The sequence below is a fragment of the Mastacembelus armatus genome, chromosome 9 (assembly GCF_900324485.2).
Source record: "Mastacembelus armatus chromosome 9, fMasArm1.2, whole genome shotgun sequence".
Classification (NCBI taxonomy): Eukaryota; Metazoa; Chordata; class Actinopteri; order Synbranchiformes; family Mastacembelidae; genus Mastacembelus; species Mastacembelus armatus.
In genome coordinates this window covers 3,525,333-3,549,340 of record NC_046641.1, presented here as the reverse complement: position 1 = coordinate 3,549,340, position 24,008 = coordinate 3,525,333, and the positions used below count along the sequence as shown (strand labels likewise).

The following is a 24,008-nucleotide window of genomic DNA, read 5'->3' as shown; positions in this document are numbered from 1 at the left end:
AATCAGGCCAGATTCCCTACAAACTCATGCTAATATTATTTGGTAAGTATAATAAATTATATATGAGAAAGGTCATCAAACAAGTCACCTTAAACATCTGATTCTAACTAGGTTTTTCAAATAACAACACTGACTTATGGAATTGTTGCGTTTCCATTTCATTTTGTAAAGTACAAGATTAAATTGAATCATGCAGTCATAGACTGTACCTACTGTATACTGTACTGTATTCACACTGATGGTAGCCGCAGGCCCATAAAGACAGCTCAGCTGTAGTTTATTATGAATGCAGTGTACTCTAGCTGAAGGTCCAGTGCAGCACACGACATGTTTTTATCTGACACCAGCAACACAGTCAGCCTCTGTTGTTTTTCACATATTTAACCAGCCTCCTGTCATACCCCCTCTTTCTCAGCTCTGTGCATTGGTAGTGCAGGTCAGGATTCACAAAGGCAGAGGGTGAGCCGTGGCACACAGATCTACAAAGTGGATGGGTTTTTGGCGTGTTCTCTCTTACAAGACAACATTACAGAAGCTGTATGGCACTTTCAGTGCCAGGTGCTTTTTCTCCATCTCTTTGTCACAACTGATGTTTGATCTGGAGAAAAGAATAAAAATAAAAATCCACTAATACACTTGTACAACTTGAAATCAACACAAACCCAAAGTGAATTAGAAACTAATAATGCAATTAATCTTTTCTTTAATAGAAGACATTAAACTTAGAACTCCGATTATGTCTAAGAACACATAAAAACACTCACTGTACTGTAAATGTGACTCCACAAATAAGCAACAGAGACAGAAACATACACAGTTACCTCAGAGCAGTACTTGAAAGCAGCATTAAAAAGATACACAAGATAATTTTTTTTTTTCAAATGGCAAAATCATGACTGAACATTTATTGAAACAAGATATTTAAAATTCTATCTCAATCTAATTCTCTTTCAGGAGTAAGTAAGCATGATTCAAACAAGCAAAATAATGCTATGGTGCAGAACTCAAACTGGCATACATGGCTGTGTCTGAAAAGTCTGTATCACATACATGTCATATACATATACGTATGTACAGTATATATGCTCGGTCACATACATGCTTAGATTTGTTCCTTTGCACACACTGTGCAGTATCAGGATGTCAGTTCAGTATATTTCAGTAACTGGCTTTCAAATGAAACACTGACTGATGTTAAAGTGCTGACTTTCATCTTACGGTTATTTGATGGATTAAAAAAAATTGGGGGAACAGTAGTAATTGTTCAATACCCTGGGGCTGTAAGTTCTAGATGGTTGATTGGATGTGATCACCCTCAAATAAACACAGAGTCAGCATCTTAAAGGATATGACTGTGGTATTTTTATTGCTAACAAATTTTGAAAAGGCCAGAATCAACAATGCATTAATCTTTTTTGCAGTACATTCTGACTTTCTGGGCCACTTAGGCCTATTTATTGTCCCTGTTCCTATAATCTTTAAAAATGAGTTAAATACATATAATTTAGTATTTTAAAATTACACAGTAATTTCATCAAATACCTGGGTAGAGTAGTATTTAGCCACCCTTCAAACAGTATAAACTGTACTTGTTAACAGTACTTGCTGTTAGTATCAATTTATGGTATATTTTGGTCTTTTTATGGGATCTGTCTAATGTCACACCTCTGAATTATGAAATGCTTATAGAATATGTTGACTGAACATTGATGAGATAAATATATCACCTTGTGCTGACTGGTTAGGGTGAGACAAAACATGAAACAATGATCATTCAGCCTGATTATCAAAAAAGTGACAATTAAAGGCAGTGATATCTAATTTTCAGACACAGCCCACTGCATGGCAAGGGTGAGGTATATGACCATTTGTACTGTAACAGGCACTAGCACTGTGAGAAGATGTCTCTTCATGGCACAGAGTTGGCATCTTTCCCCAGAGTCCAGTCTCCGAGGACACACAATCCAAAGTCCCATGTGCTGTGACAGGGCACTGTGCATCTTTTCATGGATTAATCAAGTTTACAACACAGATACAGATATTTCTGTCACGGTTCACTGAGTTCTAATTTCAGCTCATAATCAAAATATCACATTCAGAAGTATATTCACAAAAGAGACCACGGAAAAGGTTGGTATTTGTACATGATGAGGAAAACTGCACAGTATTCTAGGTAAAGTATTTTCACCAAGCAACAACACTGAGCCTGACTACAGCAAAGCACACCTCTACATAATATACTGCAGAGGCTGTTCTTCAGCTAAGTAGCTAAGTTAGTTCATATTTGCTGTGTGCTGTGTGCTGTGTGCTGTGGCTTGCAACTTAGAGAATGTCATTTTATATACTGATGCACATGAAGCTGTTTATGTTTATTTATATTAAGTGTATTCATGTATACACATTCTTGTAAATAACATTTTGCTCAAGATGTGCTGTGGACGATGCTTCATTCAGTGTATGGACACTGAATGACTATCTGCATTGTGTGTAGCACTCTCAAAACTACTTAGATCACTGTAGCAGATAAGTACACAAATGTAATTACACTTTTGCACACAAATACACACACACACACTTGAGCATGCACCCATGTCAGCAATATGGCACTCTTCATATTTTCATCCAATTTAATGCTGAGGCGCCCTCATGCAGTGTATGTGTGCATGATCTTGTGTGAGAGGTGCTTCTGCATGTTGGGCTGGTTGCCCTCTCCACTTCTCTGTTGTAATTAGCATGATTGGAGAGCTTGGGATGGTAGAAACACAGGAAGAGATGGTGCTGATGAGGCTATTCACCCTGCTGTGTATCCTGCCTGGCGCCTCTCCTCATCAACAAGCTGGCATCTTTTGTCTCTATTTCTACAGCTCTCATCAGTGACAGCAATGTGTGAGAGGCAGTGAGTGAGAGAGCCTGCCGTATGCTCATTTAAAGGAGTATGCATTGAGCAAAGTTGATTAGACATTCATTAAAGCTCCAGCCTCTTATACAATTGAATTTACTGGACTGGCTTGAGATTCAAATTCAATATGATTTTTAAATCTAAAAAAATCCTCAAGATGCATTGTACTTTGACTATAAGGATAGAATTTATTACAGGGATTTTTACAGAGTTATTTTATCCTCTTTTGTTTTACTCTTCAATTATTAAGATCAGACCAGAAACCTTCTTTGCAAAGCTTCATTCTTAGTCATACACCCTGCCATTATGTGCCTTATTTTCATTTCAGAAATTCTTGGTCTTGACTAAAACTAAGAGGTTAACATTTGTGTCTAATAATCTCTCACATTTGTATTTAAGGGATATTTATGTTTTCCTTGACTAAAGATAACATTAAAATATTAACCCTTAAACTAAACATGACATGCACTTTCCATCTCAGGAGAAATAAAAATAACATGATAATAATGAACAAAAATGAACATTACTGTTATGGTTACCAAGGCTGTGACGCATTCAGTTTTAACTGAACTAACCTCATGCAGCGAGCTGATATGGCTCCTTTGGCTGAAAAAGCAATTTCTAGAATATATTTCTAGAATCTGTGATTAGATGTCGACCAGCATCGATTTTTCTGTGGCCCATGCCAATATTTAAAAATCAGAGCAGCTGATGGCCACAGGACTCACAAAACTTTCTCTTGGTGACATAGAAACTAAGTATGAACAGGGGGCCAAAATAAATCAGCAGCTAATTCATCTGTGGGGCTGATTTAGTTTTACTGGGTATTCACATTTTCTGTCTAAAAGTCAGGGGTGATTCTAGGATCAGACTTTTACAATGTGACATTTATACAGGGCCCTATGCCAAGTGGTATTTCTGCCAACTCCATCCTGCTCTCTCCCTTTCTATTCTCCTCTCTCTCCTCTGTGCCGTCAAACAAATAACAAATATAACATCCAATTACAGAATCTATGATTTAATAAGAGGTATAAATTGATCCATATCAATTTATGACATTTTTCTAATTGAATACAGGGATGCTATGGGCAATGCAGTCAGGTAATGTCATTCTGACCGTACTTTCGCACCTGAACCTGCTTGTTATCTTTGAGAAAAAAATTGTATATCCTGACAAATATATTTCCAAACCAACATAATGCACCCCAACACACAAACCACATAAAATCATATTTGCAAAATTATGTTTTTAACACGAACTTGGTCAGTAAAGCATTTTATATTTAAACACAAGCTTCAAATGTGGAAATATAATGCTAAACTCAAGTTATATATGATATCCATGATTTTTATATCAAATTTAAATGATTTTTTTTCCGAAACTTGGTTTATCCTCATCAAACAAAAGCTAGCATAGCGTTTCAAGCCTTCACTTCCAACAGGAGTTGACAATAATGCTCAACATAACTTTGGAATTACATGCAAGGCCCAAATCAGTTTCCTTCCTCCAGATGTCTGATCTGATCTTTTCACATATTCACATATTAGATCTGGGGAACCTGCCATCTGCAACTTACGGACTAATAAAAAACAAAACACAGAGGAGAACAACGACAGCAACATGGGTTAGTGGAGAGACCTGGATGTTGCTGACCTCTATTCAAGTCACTGTAACAGAGCAGGTTTTGAGAAAAATGTGCAATTGGATGTTGTTATCCTCGTCCAAACAGGACTCAGGACTTCAACAGCTTTTACATGGAGCCAGATACATCCATCCATCCATCCATTTTCTATACCCGCTTCTTCCTGAATCAGGGTCACAGGGATCTGCTGGAGCCTATCCCAGCTCTCTCTCGGGTGGAAGGCAGGGGTCCACCCTGGACAGGTCACCAGTCCATCGCAGGGAGCCAGATACATGCACAGAAAAATCCCTAGCATTAAATTAACACCAAAGAGTGTTTATATTTGAATAGTGATTATATGTAAAAACCTTTTAGTGTTAAATTAACACTCAGAGTTGATTTAACACTGGTGATTTTGCTATGTGTCACTTACATACTTGAATGTGAAGCATCAACACAAAAAGATCACGTCAGGTTAAAAAAATATGATGTGAACATAGCCTTGGTCTTCATAAGGAAAGAAAGTAGAAAAAAGGAATCAGTCAGGCACTCCTGTACCCCAATCAGGGTCTAAGGAAAGAGGGTGCAATGGAAGAGCTACACAGCTTGTAAAGCAGTGTGATATTGGGTTATGTAGATATGATTTTTATCCAAGTCTTTACAGCATTTGCAGTTTTTACTATCCCAAAGTATATGGCGAGCCAGTCAATTGTTTAATAGCACATGCAGACAGTCTTCATCAAGACCCGGGTCCAGATGAGAGATTTCAAGGATTAAAGTCATAATATTATAAGAAAAATGTCAGATTTTGAAAAAAATTTCAAGAATTATGTGAAGGTGAGATTTGTGTTTTAGCAGAAGAATTTTAAAACTGTTTGTTTTAATTTTAATTAGGACAATTTCTTTCATGATTTCTTTATTCCCCATTAGTTATTACCATAACAACAATTATTCTTCCTGGAGTCCACAAATCAGTTTCCTGTTAACTTCCCCATAATCAGTAAAAATCAGTACACAGTCGCTTTCTGGAACTTTTCTCATAAAGAGAAAGTCATAAATGGGGTGATACATGTATGTGTCATTTCACTGTGTGCGACTAAATGAGTAGAGAGTGTTGAGTGATAATGACAGATTCTGGCTCCTTTTTGTGTCGTCTGAACGAAGCCCACTGAGCTTTAATCACTTTCCAATGCCATTACTGCACTCTTTGGCTGTGTCCCCGCTGTGCTCCAGCCTTGCTGTGCTTAGAAACTGGTCGGGTTATTTATTTACATAATTAAATTGGTTTCATTTTCATTTTAGTGTCTTAAAGTCTCCTGTGATAAGGTGCCTACCTGCAACTTTATTCTAGTAGCATTTAGATTTTATCACCATATAATTTTGTGCTAACACTGTACCAATACTTAGTAGATGTTTATCTACACATTGTCGCTGGTAAATACTTGGACCAATAAAAAAACCACAGCAGGGTGTAAACAATATGAAGCAGCCATAATCCCACCTGTCTGCTCTTGATCTCAGCATGTCATAGGTTAAACGTTGCAATAGAGGAATTATATGTATTTGAATTTGGTACATTATTGCCAGCTGTCCACTTATGTTGATAAAGTTAATACAAAGTACATTTGTTCCACTTTACCGCTGCTATTCACCACTTTGTTTACATATTGAATGTCCTCAGGACTTTACAAGTTGACAATGACATATGTCCTTCATTCTCCCTCTGCACCATATGTGACCTCCTGTTAGTTTCCATGTCAGCAACACAAAGTTTTGTGAGTTCTGTATGTAGTGAACAAAGTGATATAACATGGGTCATCATTGTGTTTTCACTACAGTCATGCTGCTCCGCATCTGCTTCTCAGTTTCATGCCAGCTGACAGTGGCATTCATAACAACAGGCTTTGTGTGCCGAGAATAGACCAGGCTGGGGACTGTGGGGCGCATGTGTGTGAAAGTAGAATGATGGGTGTCAACAGGTGATCTGTCTGTGTGTGTGTGCTTGTGTGTGCATTTGTTGTGTATGCACACTGCAAATAATATCAGTCTTGAAATGTGATTTAATCTAGGAATAAGTCAAATATATTTCACCAAAGACAGCAAACGATGATGTGAGACAACTGAACTGTGCAATAGACTAAACCTGTTCTGTAGAAATTTAGGCTTGAATAATAGCGTATGTACCATATGCAGCTCAGCCTGTGTTTTTGGTCTCTAATCACTGAGCTCACTGCAGGATGATTTTTTTGTTAACTAACTTGACTTAGATTAAATTATTTTTAAATGTACATGAAATGGAACAAACAGAACCTTTTTCTTAATGACACAATTGTGACAAGTGACTGTTTGTTTAAAAAGTACTTCCCACAGTATTAAGACAGCTGGACTATCAATTTAGTGCCACTACCTTAAACTCAAATCTTATGTCAAGCTTGTTACTTTTTACAGTGGTTTAATTTCCTGTGTGTCTGTGTGTGTGTGTGTGTGTGTGTGTGTGTGTGTGTGTGTGTGTTTACCACTTTAACAGATGAAGAAGGTTTGTCCCAGTGGGCCTGTGAACTCCATTACCTTCCTGGACCTGAGCAGAGTGATGTGCTTCTCTGCTCCCATCGCCCTTTTGCAGACACTATGCTAAGCAGCAAGGCACATCACTCCATGTCAGACAGGCTGCCTGTGCACATTCCAGGCTGAACCTCCACAAAGCCCTTTAAACCTGACACTAACATACATCTTCCATGGCTGGAGGACATTAAGATGAACAAATAGCTTATAAAATTTGAATATATAAAAGGAGTTAAGCTCTTATCACTTTCACTACCAACTGAAAACAGTGAAAAAGCAAAGTGAATGCACACAAATAAAACAGCATGTTGGAGATGCATTCTTGTGAGTTATAAATGTAATCCAGCCAGGTCGCACTAAGTCAGTGTCCATGTTACTGCCAGGTAGAGAGGCAGAGCAGCTAATGAGAGTAACATAAATATTTCACATTCTGAAAGTGGTGCTGTGCATTTAGATCCTAACCTAAATTAAAGTGAGTGGGCTACACAGACTGTTGGTCTGCTTGTACTTTGCAGATGAAATGTTTCAGAGCTGAGAGCTACACACAAATGTTTAAATTTAGTAGTGGAGAACTGAATATGGCAGTTTGGTTTTTCTGTAAGATAGTTTAGTTTTAATAGGCTTCACTTGAGGTCTGCCGTAGCTTCTTCAGCATTTGAAGCACCTCTGCGTATTAGAGATGATGCTCCCAGCTGTCAATGTTTAGGCAGATTAAAGCTGAGCCAGACACCACCAGCATTTCAGGTGATTGCCAGAACTTTTCAGCAATGCCTGCAGGGGATCCTTAGAGCAACACTTTCAGCCTGACAGCTGCTCATTTTACACATTTGATTGCTGAAGAAGTCCAGCGTGGGGAGAAAGAGCTGGCAATCTGATCAGCTTGCACATACACGTGCATGAATGTAGACAATCACAGAGACAAAGTTCAGGGTTTACACTGCTGTTTTACATCTCCAGTCACCTCTTCTGGGACAGCCTTCCAGCTGAAACCACATGTCTGCCTCGGTTTTCAACATGTATCTTCTGGGGAGAGAGTTCCTTTGAAAAGCAGGTTTTCTCCTATACAGGTGCAAAGAGTTTTCTCAAGAGGTCTCAGAGCTCTGTCTTGTCGCAGAGAACACCCCTGTTAAAAGCGAGGAGCTGCTGTGTTTCACAGCATGCTGGTCTCATGTTATAGCTCCCCTCCAAAATAGACAGTGTGAAGTCACACAGCTTGTGTGATTGAGGATGTGTGAACCTTCCCTCTACATTGAGGGAAAGCTGGTGTGAGAAGCAGTAACTGTGAATTTAGGAGTTGCCAGTGTCTGCTTCAGTTTAGCTTTTGAACTGGAATGTGCTCATGCTGTCAAAGTCCTCATCATCACTTTTTGGCACTCAACAAACCTTTCCAACACAAGTTGATCATGAACTGTGAGTAGCATTATACATTATACAAGGGCGCTGTGGGCGAAGATGGCACTCAGTGAACCGGGTCTTGGTCTCACAGTGTGTTTCTCACTGGAAATGTATTTATCAAAAATAGTCACTACCACGCAAATTCACACATTCGCCCTGTATTTCTGCATGAACACACAAGAAAGCAGCAATGTGAGCAGTCAATTCCCTCCTTGTTGTCACACAAAGTGCCACCTGTGTTGGTGGTTTATTCCTGCGTGTTGTTACTGGAGTAGAAACTGGATGTTTCCGATACTGTTTTGGAGACGCTCCGGGATGATGATCCATTTGAGGTCAGGTCTAGGGAGGAGTTTGCCCCGACCACAGCCACACTACTCCCTGGGCACTTTATCGCCTTAATCTTGGGCTGCTCCATGTCGTCTGCAACCTGGAAAACAGTTGACACGGTGCTTTCCATCCGGCTGGTCTTATATACACTGGTCTGGGTCTGAAGGTAGCGAGTGGACTTGAGTTCCAAGCCTTCATAAGAGCCTTGAGGGACACAGGGGCAGCAGCGGAAGGCTTGTTTAAAACCTGCACGAAACCTGTTCAAGAAAAGCACAGATTAGTCTTGTTTACTTTGATTTGAGTGCACATTTCTATTTTTTGTTTATGACTGGCTTTGTCTAAAAAAGATTTGCCACAGCTCACATGTATGAAGGCTTCCCCTTATACTGATTAACTTCTTTTACATTTGTCAGTATGTTATTTTAAATGTTTTATCTGCTATTTTGAAAGTGGGCAACATGATTTCAGAAAATGTAACGAGCTCCACTAGAAAACATGATTAAATCTTCAATAAGGATTACTGGAAATGGTGACACACTCAATGCAAGGGTCATTCTTTATTAGTTAAATGATGCAAAGTCACTCTAGTTAATGAGAAGTCAATAAAAGTGTAGTGTAATAAAAGTGTACCTACATAACATATGCCATATAGGTGAGGCTCCAAAGAGCAGTTACAGATCTGAGTTTTCAGGGTAAAGGCTGAAAAAGACACACTGCATGCTGCTCCAGCAGCAAAAATATGATTAGCTGGAAAATGACTAAATGCTGAGCAGACATCAGAAAGAACTTTCCAAAAAAGAAACAAACCACTAAAAAGGTCTTTCACTGGGGACAGCAGGAACAAATTGTGAACACAAGCTGACATGGTGAACCTTTTAGAAAATAGCCTGAAATGTACATCCAGCATTATGCAGCATCATTTGGAGTCATGTTTCTGGACACCTACATATTCACTTTTCTTTGCCTCTGTGTTTGGATCTTTGTTATCTAAGAAAACTATCTGGCTTTTCCAAATGTGTAGCTGCTAAATGCCCCACTGTGTTCATCAGCTAGTTTCTAATTGTGTCTTCTGTTTGCTGCAGAGCAGGCAGTGTACAATGGGTTTATTTGAGGTTTCCTCTGAAAACAGCTGCCTGCTGTGGCTGAAAGAGCAGTTTGCGTGAACCAGAACAGTAAAGCTGTGGGCTGAACAGCTAAACAATGAGCTGAAACTCGCTATAAAGCTCAGTAAAGCCAATGGGAACAGCAGAGTTGATAAGTCTCTGCAGTTCCATCACTGCAAGTAATGTAAATGTAAATGTGACGGTTATTGGTGTAAAGTTATTTTGCTAGTTTATCACGAAATGCAGTTTTTATAAATCACAGATCAATAAAAGCCAACAGCAGTAATCCTAAACCATATCAGTACTAAAATATTCAGATGATAACATTTTTTCCACTTGTGAATGCAGCCAATCTGGAAATCTTCCCAAAGACTGTTTACTACAAGCTACAGTGTGACAGAGCCGCAGCAACACATGATGGAGATGACTCACTGACACAGTTCTGAGGTTAATTAACACAAAATGTTGCACATGACATTTACTGATGACCTTTCCTGAAAGACTCAGTTTGTCAATGGTAAAAATAATTTCTTCAGAAAAATCAAAAACCACAGAAAGAAAACGACAGAAAAAAAAAACATTTGCATCCCCTCATGATCTCTTCACAAGGAGCTGGCACACACACGCGCACACACACACACACACACACACACACATTGAGAGAGTGAGGGAGGGAAGAAGTGGGGAAAGTGGTAAATGTCAATCACAAAACGCAGGAGAGAGACGAGAAAAGACTGATGGAAAGTGAGAGGAGAGGGGCACCATTGGTCACACATTTGAATTTAAATCGGCCGAAGTGACAGAGACAAAAGCACATCAACCCACATATTTTCATTCATAGGACTTAATGAATTTCAGAGGCAAAAACACCCAAGTGTGAAATCTCATTTCGCCAACAGCACAAAGACAATTAACAGGTGGCTGTGATGGAGGACAGTAGGAGATGATTGATTAAAGACAACAAACAGAGTGCACCATCTGTCTTTATTTTGCCAACCATCTTTAAATTCATTTACATATTTGTTGACAGACTGAACACCACATTGTGAGAGCGAGCAGTTGACGTTCACAGTGGGATTCAGTCAGTTTCTGAAATGCACTTTAATATCTGAAGTTTATTCTAACTTCACTTCATGTGTGGAAGTCTTTGAGGTGCGAACACAGTGATCTCTCCCGCTCCACTGTCTCGGATTTTTGTATTTTCCAACTGCTTGTCTCTGAGGCTGCAGGAGGGGATGGGATATTGCTATGTAATGAGTGTCTCTTTGTGTGTGTGTGTGTTTATTATTTATTTATTTATTTATTTTGGGTGTTTCAAAACTGTTGTTAAATTTATCTTAAATTGTCAGAGCAACAGGTTCTGAGCCCAAACTTCCAAAGGTAAAGGCTTTTTTTTTAAGTTGGCTCAGGACATTTTATGGTGCATTTTCAGGCTCACAGTCTTAGACAGCCTATTTAAAGAAAGAATGTTTAATTATCATTGTAGATGAGTATAATATAATGATCACAGTTTATGTGTACTCATACATTATACAATAAAACAAAAGTATGGACACAATAAAAGAAGAAATCCAGATTTTGAGTTTTGAGTAAACAAAAAGACCTTAGCTGAATAACAACTCCAGTTCCAAAAAAGGCTGTGTAAAATCTACATAATAACAGAATGTGATGATTTGCAAACCTCATAAACCATATTTTATTCACAACAGAACATAGAAAACATGTCAAATGTTAAAAAAGAGAAAATGTACCATTTTAAGAAAAATATCAGGTCATTTTGAAATTGATGGCAGCAACACGTCTCAAAAAGTTGGGACAGAAGCAACAAAAGGCTGGAAAAGTAAGTGGTGCTAACAAGGAAGAGCTGGGAGAACATCTTGCAACTAATTAGGTTCATTGGCAACAGGTCAGTAACATGACTGGGTATAAAAAATGAACATCTCAGAGAGTCAGAGTCTCTCAGAAGTAAAGATCTGTGAAAAGCTGCATCTATAAATTGTTGAACAATTTCAGAATAATGTTCCTCAATGTAAAATTGCAAAGACTTGAAATATATAATCACCTACAGTACATAATATCATCTAAAGATTCAGAGAATCTGGGGAAATCTCTGTGCACAAGGGACAAGGCTGAAACACAACACTGGATGCCTGTGATCTCAGATGACACCGCAATAAAAACAGGCCTGATTCTGTGATGGACATCACCACATGGGCTCAGGAATACTTCCAAAAATCACTGCCTGTGAACACAGTCACCGTGCCATCCAAAAATGCATGTTCAAGCTCTATCATGCAAAGAAGAAGCTATATATGAACATGATCCAGAACGGCCATGGCTATCATGTTAGCCTGGAACACAGTCTTTTATGAAATTTTAATTTTATCCACATCAGAACAAGATCAGTTTCATCAGCATAAAAAGTATATATGTATATATATATATATATATATATATATATATATATATATATATATATATATATATATATATATATATATATATACACACACATCAGCCTTGTAGGCAAAGCAGCTAAAAATGCACGGTGTCCAAGAGCTTTCATTTGCTGTGTCTCTGCTGTCTCACTGAGGCATTCAGATGGTTTGCTGCCTTAATTAGAAACAAAAATGAAATGAGAGACAGACAGATGCAACAAGGACCGGAGTTCAACACCAGCTGTGGTTCATTGTTGATCTTTTTAGCCCCAAGCTATGCGGGTGACCTGCAGCCACAGTTAGCAAGGAGAATAATAATTGAGGATGAGTGTGCAGCTTTGGGTAGAACATGTCCACAATGTCATAATATGATAGCTTATTACAGACACTCCTTTTTCTCCACACTATTTTGGAATAGAGGAGCTTGGAAACCAGTGTAAGAAAAATGTTTAAAAACAATTAATAAAACAAAACAACAAATAGAATACAAACAATACAAAGTGCAGTTTTGTGACAATGCGAAGTATTTAAAATACTTTGCTAACATTTTAATAACAATGTAAATGTCATTTTTCTAAAGAGAACTGTTATACCATATTGCAGTAATTTTGGTGGAAAACCAACAGGTCCCATATGCACTTGGTATAAGAGAAAAATGAAAAATTAAGCTGGGGCACAAACATGGTAAAATGTACAGCCACTAAAGCAGGAGTGCCCAACCCACAGTCTTTGAAGTCCACTGTCCTGCTTTTTTCCAACTGAAAGGTTTGCTGAAGGGTGTTCAGCTACTCAGTTGTGTTCAGCCTCATCTCAGTTTCTGATTGGCTGAACACACCAGATCCAGGTAATCAGCAGTGGGTAGTGCAGGGATGGACTTGGAAAACAAGCAGGGCAGTAGCCCTCAAGGAGCCAGAGGTGGAGAACCCTGCACTAAAGTAATCCAATAATACACCACTAACTGAATGTTAATGTGGGAAAAACTGAAGTACGTATTTAAAGCCCTTAGACACTGAAGAGAAGCTAAAGCTGGTTTTATTCTGGAATTACTTAAAATTCTAGTTGCAGGGCATGGCTAAAGCTCAAATTGAAACGGCAACAGTCAGAGATATTTAGATTTTTTACATTTAAAATTCATTTGAACTTTTTATTATATCTTCCAAGCATTTTAAAGCAACAGTCTTTGTTGTGTATAATTTTCATGATTACAGATGGTGAATAAAAGACTCAAATTTAAATGCTGGGTAAATTATTTCACTCACCACCATCTTGTATTGTACATTTAAGTCCAAAGGTTTGGCTACATGTAACTATTCACTCATTCCTAAATTCCATTTATATACAGTAACACCACGTTATCTCCAAATATCTCCATAACCTTCACCACGGTGCATCAGTTTTCAGGGATTTTCTGATAACATGAATCAAAACATATGAGCGACCTAATGATCCAGACTTCTTCTTCTCCTTTCGGCTGCTCCCTTCAGGGGTCACCACAGCGAATCATCTGCCTCCATTTAACCCTATCCTCTGTATCCTCCTCACCCACACCAACTATCCTCATGTCCTCCTTCACTACATCCAAGAACCTCCTCTTTGGTCTTCCTCTAGGCCTCCTTCCTGGCAGCTCTAACCTCAGCATCCTTTTACCAATGTATTCACTGTCCCTCCTCTGAACATGTCCAAACCATCTCAATCTGGCTTCCCTGGCTTTTTCTCCAAAACATCTAACATGAGCTGTCCCTCTAATGTCCTCATTCCTGATCCTATCCATCCTTGTCACTCCCAGAGAGAACCTCAACATCTTCAGCTCTGCTACCTCCAGCTCTGCCTCCTGTCTTTTTCTCAATGCCACTGTCTCTAAACCAGACAACATTGCTGGTCTCACCACTGTCTTGTCCACCTTTCCTTTCATTCTTGCTGACACTCTTTTGTCACACATCACACCTGACACTTTCCTCCACCCGTTCCAACCTGCTTGCACACGTCTCTTCACTTCTTTTCCACACTCTCCGTTGCTCTGGACTGTTGACCCTAGGTACTTAAAATCCTCCACCTTCTTCACCTCTACTCCCTGTAACCTCACCGTTCTACTTGAGTCCCTCTCATTTACACACATGTAATCTGTTTTACTGCGGCTAACCTTCATTCCTCTCCTTTCCAGAGCAAACCTGCACCTCTCTAGATTTTCCTCCACCTGCTCCTGCTCTCACTACAGATGACAATGTCATCAGCAAACATCATGGTCCACGGAGACTCATAAAATACAGATCTAGATTTCACATCAGGCAAAGCAGCCTGAGAGGCCTTGGCTGAGATGACCTCTATTGAATGCTCCTTCTTCCTTAAACTCATTCCTTCATGTTGATGTATAGCTTTCACAGATAACCCTTTTCTTGCATTTTCTTTCTGCCTGCCTGTCTTTTGAATCTTTCAGCTTCTCTTTCAACAAAATTGTTATAGCTGGTTGAAATGAAATTTTCCACCCTTCATCATTTTCTCCTGGGCATTTATAATTACTATAATAAACTCAGATGAAGACATCGTAATAAGATCCAGAACATTTGAAGACAGGAGGCTTGAAATGTCATTTGTGACCTCAGGTATCAGGAAATGCTTAGTAGGAGGACCCAGATACAGACAGAACACAGAGAAACCGGATAAACAACATCACATAGTTTATTAATGAAATGGGAGACATGGGAAAAACCCTACACACAAGGAAACAATATACTAACAATGAAAAAACAAAACACCAACCCAGCACAAGAGTCCATACAGTTCCAGAAACAATAATCCAAATGACCAGGCAAGACAGCAACCAGAGAACACACCGAACACACAGGAATACGACAACACAAGCTGACAACTGAGGACGAGTTGATTGGGTTTTAAATAGTCAGTGAATATGGGACAAGAAGAAAGGTGAAATCTATCAGGGCTGAGGGAAAACTCATGGGTTACTTGCTTGACCTCAGGTTTACTGGGGCTTGGTCCATTCCGTTCTGGGCCGGTCCGATTGCAGTCTGCTAGTGGGTTTCCAGGAGAGATATATGTGTTTCACAAAGTCCTCAGATGCAGGCCTGGAGATCGTTCGTCGCCTTTCCATGCTGTCCGTCTGGTCATTGCAGGGTTGTCCCATGGAGTTTTGTTGATGTAAGATGGTCAGCTGGCGGTGAGCTGTTTGCTACAGTACAGCCACACGCAGGGAGGATGTCTCTGGGTCTCTCCTCTGCATGGGCAGTAAAAGCAGTCTCTACCTCACTGTTCTGTAGGTGCTCTCTTTCTGCGGGATTTTCTCCTCAGAGCAAAAGGGTCTTGAGGAGTCTGCAGATCTGGAGATCTCTGTATCTCTGAAAAACTGAAAATCTGGAAAAAATCTTTGGGTGTGTCTTTTTGTGTACTGTCTTTTTGTGTCTTGCCGAGCTGGGCAGGGAATCCATCTGGTTAGTCATTCATTGTGCTTGACACGATGTGGTTGGTCCAGGATGTACCCCATGCTCGCTGGTGATTGGTTCACAGTCCCGACTGTGTTGGTGCAGTCTCACTGGTCTGTGTGAATCAAGAGACTAATTTTTCCTTTAAATGTTGTAAGTTTTTAAGAATGTTTTTTATTAAAATGGGAACAATAATTTCTTTTCCCACCCAGCAGTTCAAACACATGACAAACTTAGTACCTGACCAGAGGTAATAGTTCATCAACAGCATAAATGAACACCATAGTCTGACAGCGATGCTCTGTGGGTCTGGCCACACATGCTACATATTCAACAATTAAAGCAGGAATATAACAAGAACAATTCATAAATCATTGTATAGGTTTCAGGTCCTTTCTGGAAGGGAATAGTTTTACGGTATTTATGGCCAGGTGTGAGCAGGGAAAGTCTGTTTGTTAAGAGGTGTTCTCTCAGTAAGAGGCAGTGGTCTGCTCTTTGTCAAATGGAGTCTTGACAGTGCAGTATTTGGTGGAGAGGGTTTTGCCACTTCCTGTTGTTTACCTTAGTAGGTCACTAAAAGTTTTAGAGCCACAAATTTCCTAAGTGTAAAACTGATAACCTCAGTCTTGGAATGTGAACATATTCCTGACTTAGGTCCGCTACACAGTGTAGACAGTGTTTAGAGAGGAGGCAGCTGCCAGCAGAGCCATGACATGACTCAACCTAGATCAACAGAGAAGCTGAGGCTGTCTTCTGCCTCTAAACCTGCAGGTGCTGGTGAAAATAAGCATTTCCAAATAACTTGTGAGGTCCACCTTATCCTCCTCCTTAGTGGAACATTATGGCTTATGAGAATACAAGCAATGAGAGACCACATTAGTGGTTAAAGACAGTCTGAAGACTGAAGTCTGACTAAGCAAAGCTGGAGGATGTGGAGGACCTTTAGTCACTTAGTCTTTAATTTTTACAGACTTTGGTAAATTCAGGGTAAAAAAGTTTTTGACACACTTCTATTGATGGTTCTTGTCAAACTAATTATGAATATTGGTCAAACTTCTCCTTTCCAACAACCACCAATCCTGGAGAGACCGTCTGTGTAGAAGATTTCATTCTTTTTCAGATCACTGATATTTTTCTCCAAAGAGAAAGGAGATGGTTCTGTGAAATGTTTTTCCAAACAGTTCTTTGTTTTGTTTTTGTTTTTTTTTTAACATTTCACAAGCAAAATGTTGTAAACACTAGTAAATTTTTTGATTGCTTTGTATAAAGCTTTATATTTCTATGTACATTCTGGATGTAAAATGCATACTCGCTTTGCTTACCTTGATGACTTTCTTGCCACCTTTGGCAAATACCTCCAGAAACTAACATGTTACATACTCCAGTAAGAAACCACAGCTAGTACCAGTGAGAAAGCCAAATGAAGCTATGCACAGTCAGCTCCAGAGAACTGTGTGTGTCCAAAAACATCAGCTGTCAGCATGATTTCAACTTAGAGGCATCCAAAGCTGCTATCACTATCACTTCCCAAACCGACACTTTAAAACCAACCACAGCCTCCAGAAAATCCATGAACTGACCAGACCACTGGAGCTAAGAGCTAATTTTGCACACTGAGATAACAACAGGTTTATTTCAGATAAATTTTCCACTTATTACTTTTACTTTTCTTGGCATAACAACATATCGATCTCCTCAAAAGGTTTCTTTTATTTCGGCTTGTTTTCTACCCCATGCCTGCGTCTCACTGATGTTATGTTGCTCAGAAACCTGTTTCTAAGGCTGGTTTGCTCCTAGGGCTTGCAATAGGTCAGTTAGGCAGTGCACGTCTCCAGCTCCCTGCCTGAGTACCAAGTGCAATGATGTACTGAAGAAGAGTTGTGTGAAGTGTTTTAATTTTGATTAACTGCACTAAAGTTCACACCTGCTGTGTCAGTGTACTCAGAGTTAAAGCTGCATAGAGATTATGCCTTTAGAGGACGCTCTATACGTGAAATATTTGTGCTTAATGTGTTTATTTGACAGTAGCTTATCACAGGAAAAAGAAAGTGGGAATTAGTAAGAACTTGGAACAGACAAAGTTGGGATTGTTGAATGACTATTACTGTAAAATGTACACTTTATTAATTTAACAGGGAGACAACAGGAAGATATAATGTAATTGCATTAACTGTAAACTGCAGCAATAGCAAACAAAAATACATAACATATTGTCTCTAGCATTGTTTTTGGGAGCAGCAGCTTCAGTGCTCCATTTGTATCTCCATAGGATGGTTTCAGGCACAGTTTTGAGTGTAAATCTCCATTACAACAAAAGCACATCTGTCTCAGGCATGCATCAGACAGATGACTACAAATTCAGCTAAAAGCCTCCTGTGTGGATATGCCATAAGCCAGTTTCAAATAAAGACCACGGGCCATATTACAGAAAGTAGAAGAATCTATCTAGCTGTTTGGTAACTGTAATAATTAAGAAAAATCCATTACAGATAAACATTTTCTAAGTTCCCATCCTTACTAAAAATAGGCAATAACCCAAAGATAGTCTTAAATAGACTCTTCTAACTTTAGGATAACTGTTCAGCTGTCTTAATGTTGACTTTTCTACCACATAGTGTTAGCTTGTTTAGTCCAGATTGCCCCAGGCTATGATCCTGCAGTTAGCCCAGCAGCTTCCAGCTTCAAAGAGGCCAACCTGGTGGCATTAGTATGCCACCAGGTATGAAGTAATAAGACATAAAAGTTAATAATCAATGTTGGACTGAGCATTTAGGATTTTCCTGAGATAAGACAGGATAGGAAGACAGCTAATTAGAATTGGCTTCTGTAATACCAAATTGTGAAAAATCTTATACTTTTCGTATCTTAACTCAAGTGTTAAAAGGTTTCTGTAATATGGCGCCAGGGCCATGTAGTTTAGGAAGTGCATATGTGAATAATGTATCAGTATATTTCGGTATGCAGATGGGTGTTGACTAACCTGTCATTGAGGCAGCAGTAGATGATGGGGTTGTACATGGTGGAGCTCATGGCCAACCACATGATGGCCAGGTAGACCTGCTGGATGAACCTTTCCTCAAACATGTCAGGGAAGAACTGGTGCAGCAAGAAGTAGACGTGGTAGGGCAGCCAGCAGATGGCAAACGTGCACACAACCACGATCATCATCTTCACCACCTGTCGGACACATGACAGCACCATTGCTCTCTTATTTATGCTGTTTGTGTTTTTTATTTTATTCTGGATTTGACCAATAACTGTGTATTTTTCACCCTATATCAGCAAGAGTGAAGGCCGAGCAAATGACAAATTGACATTTCTTTGGCTTTATGTTGCAGGAGATGCTACAGATGGCTATTGTCAAAACAGCAGACCTGTCAGAAAGTATAACAGTACTTGCTCTGTAAATAATTTATATGCTTAAAAAAATTCCAGGAAAACCAACGATTACAACAATGTTAAACCAGGCATTGTCAGTTTTCTGCTTGTTTCGTTCTGCTGACAATGACACATACTGCGCTGAACCTTCCTTTTCCTTTAACAAGCCTGCCTGTTGGCTAAACTAGTGGCAACACACCTGTCTATCCAGAAAAACCTCAGCTCTCTTAAAGTTTCCTGTCAAAATGGAAACCTAATGCACATAGACACATCATTAGCCCTGCCAATAACAGACACTGTTCACTGACAACGGACAGAAACTAATGTTTATGGCAGACTGACAGGGTGAGGCTGCCTCATTACAGTAAGAAGTAGACCTGCAACAGTAACATGATCAATACAGAAGACTGAAAAAAAAAACCCACAGTTATCCAGTAGTTTTTTTTTCCGAAATCCACTTCAGCTTTCTACAAATGTCATAAAGTCTTCATTGGTAAAACAAAATCATGTTAATGATTTGTAGTTTTTTAGTGAAAGAATTTAGACAGATATATAATGTGACTGAACTGTGAGAAATATAAAGTGATCTAATAACTGAGGGAGCTTGTGTGCGCTTTAAGCTAAATGCCAACATCAGTATGCTAACATGCTCAGAGGAACAACACTAACATACTGATTAGCAGATTTATTCTCTACCATGTTTTCTATCAGAGCAGCAAAACATAAATGTCTGTGCCACGTTTCATAACAACACATCTGGCATTCACTGAGATCTTGCACTAAAGATCTCAAATCAGTATTGTCATTGGGATGCATCCTCTGGAGACTATGAGTGTCGGTACACATATTTATTGGGATATCAGCTTGGAGCAAAGACTTTCTGCTAAGAATAGTTTAATAAATACAGAAACTCATTAAAGAACGATAAAAAAATGAAGTGGCAACATTAAGCACAGAAAGTACTTAATACAATAGAAAGTAAAATATAAAAACATATAGAAAGCAGAGTCAGTGCTACAATGAGTCTCTCAAACAAAGCATTTAGATATTGATCTGCAGGGCTTGATCTCATTAGTCCAGAGGCACCTTAACAACCCTCATAGTATTTTCATTTTATGTTCTGTGTCACAAGTCTCTGCCATTGCCGTTACTTGGAAATGGAACTGTAGCACTGAAACTGTGAGCACATCTGACCAGCAAACCATGACTGGAAAAGTCAGAGATAGGTAGAGGAGGATAACTGAGAGCCAAATCAAACTGTGGTGGTGTGAAAAAACAACAGGTGGGCTGGAAAAGCAAAGAAGAGTGGATGAAAGGAAAGAGGGATTGGACTCAGGCTCATTGAGCTGTGATGATTATTCCATCACTGGAGGCGAAACCACAGAGAACACTGCAGCCACGTACTCTTCAGGGCTGCAGTGTTCATAACTGCAAGAGACAAAGTTGGAGTGATCTGATTGGTAATCTAAAAGCTGTTGCCTGCCATGAGAGGTCCATGTTACCTTGCGTTTGGCGGTCAGCTGCTCCTTGTAGCGATCAGAAGAGTCTCCAGGGATCTCACTTGCCCAGAGGGTTAGTCCCACCACCAGATAAGCACAACCCATCACCATCAGAGGGAGGAAGTAGATTAGGATGGCTACACACACATAGTACCTACAAGAAAAGAAAATTGTGAGGTATATTATTACCTCATTAAATTACTGTAGCAAACCTTTTTGCACACTTAGCAAACATTAACCAATAGCATTCATTCATTTGGAGTCATGTCTCTGGCTTTCTATATATTTAAGCCCAATGTTCAATGTCCTTTCAGCTCTGTTTCAGTCTTTGCAAACCCCTGTGAATATCACCAGCTAGTCTGCAACTTTGTCAGGCTCCCATTTGCTGCTGGACAGGCATTGAGTTAGGGTGCTAATTCTCTTTCACATTACATACAGTCCTGTCATTGATTATAACAGCTAAGGGTGTGGACATATGGTGGATACACCAAATATAAGTGTTGTTCGAGCAGTGTCCACCACAAAGTGTATATAAATTTTATGGGAAATTCAGTGGCAATTAATAAAAAGCGTATTAATCTATTTTCCAGCCTTCCAGTGCCCCAACCCTGAAGCAATGATGCAGCAAACTGTAAAATAAAAAGTTAGTAATTTAAGTCATGGGCTAAATCAATCATCATTACTGTGTTTGCTCCATGCATTTAGAAATGGTTCTGGTTTTCTGAGAATTGAGCGGCAACATTTAGACCTTTGCTCCAAGAACCGTCCAGTGAATTTAAACCCTTTATGAAGTAATTAAATATGGCAGTTTTAGCATTTTGCTAATGAGTTAGTAATCTCCCTGCAAAGTGTGTGCACTGTAATATTCCCGTTAATATGCAGCAGTCAGTACATGTGTGTGCATTGTGGTCTGCATGCATGGGAGTGTGCACTAATGTCTGTTAAAATGTGGAAAATTATATTATCTCAGCTGGGCCGGGTAGAGGGGTGTGTATATGATGTTTGACTGTGTGTTCAGAGAGGTGAGACCCCCTGACTACATCCACACAGGGACAATCTGTTTTCCCCTCTGCAAATGCTGCAAATGAGCCTTACAGGCCATTTCCTTGGCAATTAAGTACAATTATGTTAATTCCACTGAATACCCGGGAGCTCTCATCAGCGTAAAAATGACCACACACTGAGAAACTCACACCCCGATGCACTGCAAAGGTGTATTGCCCAGTCAAGAGCGAACATGGTATGGACAGCTGATATCATAGCTTCACAGCTTCATCTAGATCAGTCTTTAGTCTCAAGGGATCTCATGTTCAGGTAAAACTTATGACACAGACACACATCTGCCTTCTAGGCATTTTAAGATTAAATCTGTTACTGCAGTTTAAGCCAAAGAAAAATAAAGGTGTTATAAGGTGGTTTCATATACAGCATTTTACAATGACCATCTGTGGTGTGATTTGTACTGGTTGCAGGGAGTTAGACGCAGTGCAATAAAATGGATTTTATTTTCACACAAAATGAAACAATAAATATGCCTCGTACACCCTCTCTGTGGGTAAGGAGTCTTTACCAGTGTTTTTATCTTTTGAATGCTGTCACCCAAATTCAACGATTACAGCTGGCCTGCCGTTGACACTAAGTGGATGGAAAATAATGAAAATCAATTAAGTCAATGCTCTTAAGGTTGTAATGTAGGAGATTTTCTTTTGTTGTTTACAGACATTGGCCTGAAAATGTGCCCCACCAAAACTAGGTTTTAGTCTTTGCTGGGAAATGTATGGACTCAAAAAGAAAAAGAAAAAAGAGCAGACTGTGAAAAATGACCTCATCTTCTTAGATCGTAAATAGTCTTATAAGCCCACACAGGGGTTTTCAGCTACTGTGGCGGATTAGACCTGTGCCGATCTTGATGTTGGGTACTAGTGTGTTGAGGATAACATATCCATGTACTACTAAGGCTCCATCACACCAAAACGGTAACATTTTCACATTAGAATCTGGTACTTTGAGCGGATTTGGTTGTGCAAGAAAGGAAATGTGGGCCAAGTTAAACTCTGACACGCAGATTTCACAGGCAAATTTGGCCTCTGACAAGCAAATTTGTGCTGTTGACCAGAAGCATCAGCCATGTGGACAGTGCTGACCTTTCAGAGAATGAATAGCTATAGGCTCCAAATCAGAGCAAGCAACTGTATCTCATTAACTGTGTTGTGCCTTTCCACTTTTATTTGATCCTCCTGTCAAGAGCATAATTGTTGAGACAGGAGTTAGTGGTACAAACAAATCTTTAGACCAACTACATGAACAAAAAAGTAGTGTCCCTGACATGTACACCCCTTTCTACAATGCATTGTGGGATTTTCACATTTTATAGATGTGAAAACTCAAATGAATGTGGTGGTTGAGGGGGTGAAAATAGTCATATCTTGGGGGCAAACTATATTTGTTTAACCAAATCTTTAATGACATGAACAAAATTCAAACATCTAAGAGTTTTAATATGCATTCTGATATTTTGTCACTTTGCCATTACATAATCAAAACCTGCATAAAATTATTATATCAGTGGAACCCAACTATGTTTGTGTGCTCACAGCTAAATGCAACAGACATCCTTAATGTTATTAGTGACACCTGTGCTCTCTGCACTCTCATCTCACATGGTTAGAGAAGAGAACATGAGTAAAATCTAATCTCGTCTTTAATTAAACCAAGAAGTCAAGCATTTTGCCACACCGGCAGGATGAAGCACTGCCTAAAGTGTTAACCAAAGCCAAACACACACAGGAGCAGGCCACACAAACAACAGTGAGTGTTTACTGTGAGGCCGAGGAAAATCAATTCAGAAAAAAAGGGAAGTTGCTGGAATCCACTTACTAGCAGAAATGTAATTTGTATGCAAACAGGCTTGTAAGAGTAATGAGGATAGAGGAAATTTCTTAAGTAAATCCTTTTGTCTTTTTGAATATTTGTGTGGGTGTGTTTTTCAAGAGTTAAATCTCATGAAGATAGACAGCATACTGTGTATCACATCTGTTATTTGCTGAATGTAATTTAATTTGGAGGAGAAAAGCAACCACATTAATTAGATCTTTTGCTCTTACTTTGCCACCATTCAGTGGATCTGTTGTCCAAGAGATGTGATATCAGTTGTGTATGAACAGCTTGCTAATTCCCATACATAAAGAGAGCAGGTGAAACGGTTCATATAAAGGAGAACAGGTAACCAACATCTGGGATGAAGCTGTGGGCAAAAATGTCAGGATCAAATCTCTGACAGAGGTCCCCAAAAACGCTGCAGAACTAAATTTTGAACACTTTGAGTGTCCATACTGGACAGCCACATCTCTA

The 24,008-nt window shown here is 39.3% G+C and overlaps 1 protein-coding gene across 1 annotated transcript in view; it reads right to left on the bottom strand.

Annotated features, from left to right (window-relative positions):
- Nucleotides 1–1,009: 1,009 nt before the first annotated feature.
- The window catches only part of tacr1a (tachykinin receptor 1a), a 44,969-nt gene continuing 21,970 nt past the window's right edge, over nucleotides 1,010–24,008 (bottom strand). The window contains exons 3-5 of the mRNA XM_026322392.1: nucleotides 20,661–20,811; nucleotides 18,761–18,957; nucleotides 1,010–9,062 (exon numbers count right to left, since the gene is read on the bottom strand). Of these exons, the coding sequence (XP_026178177.1) occupies nucleotides 8,726–9,062; nucleotides 18,761–18,957; nucleotides 20,661–20,811 (685 nt within the window). The 3' untranslated portion in view covers nucleotides 1,010–8,725. The remainder of the gene's footprint in view (nucleotides 9,063–18,760; nucleotides 18,958–20,660; nucleotides 20,812–24,008) is intronic.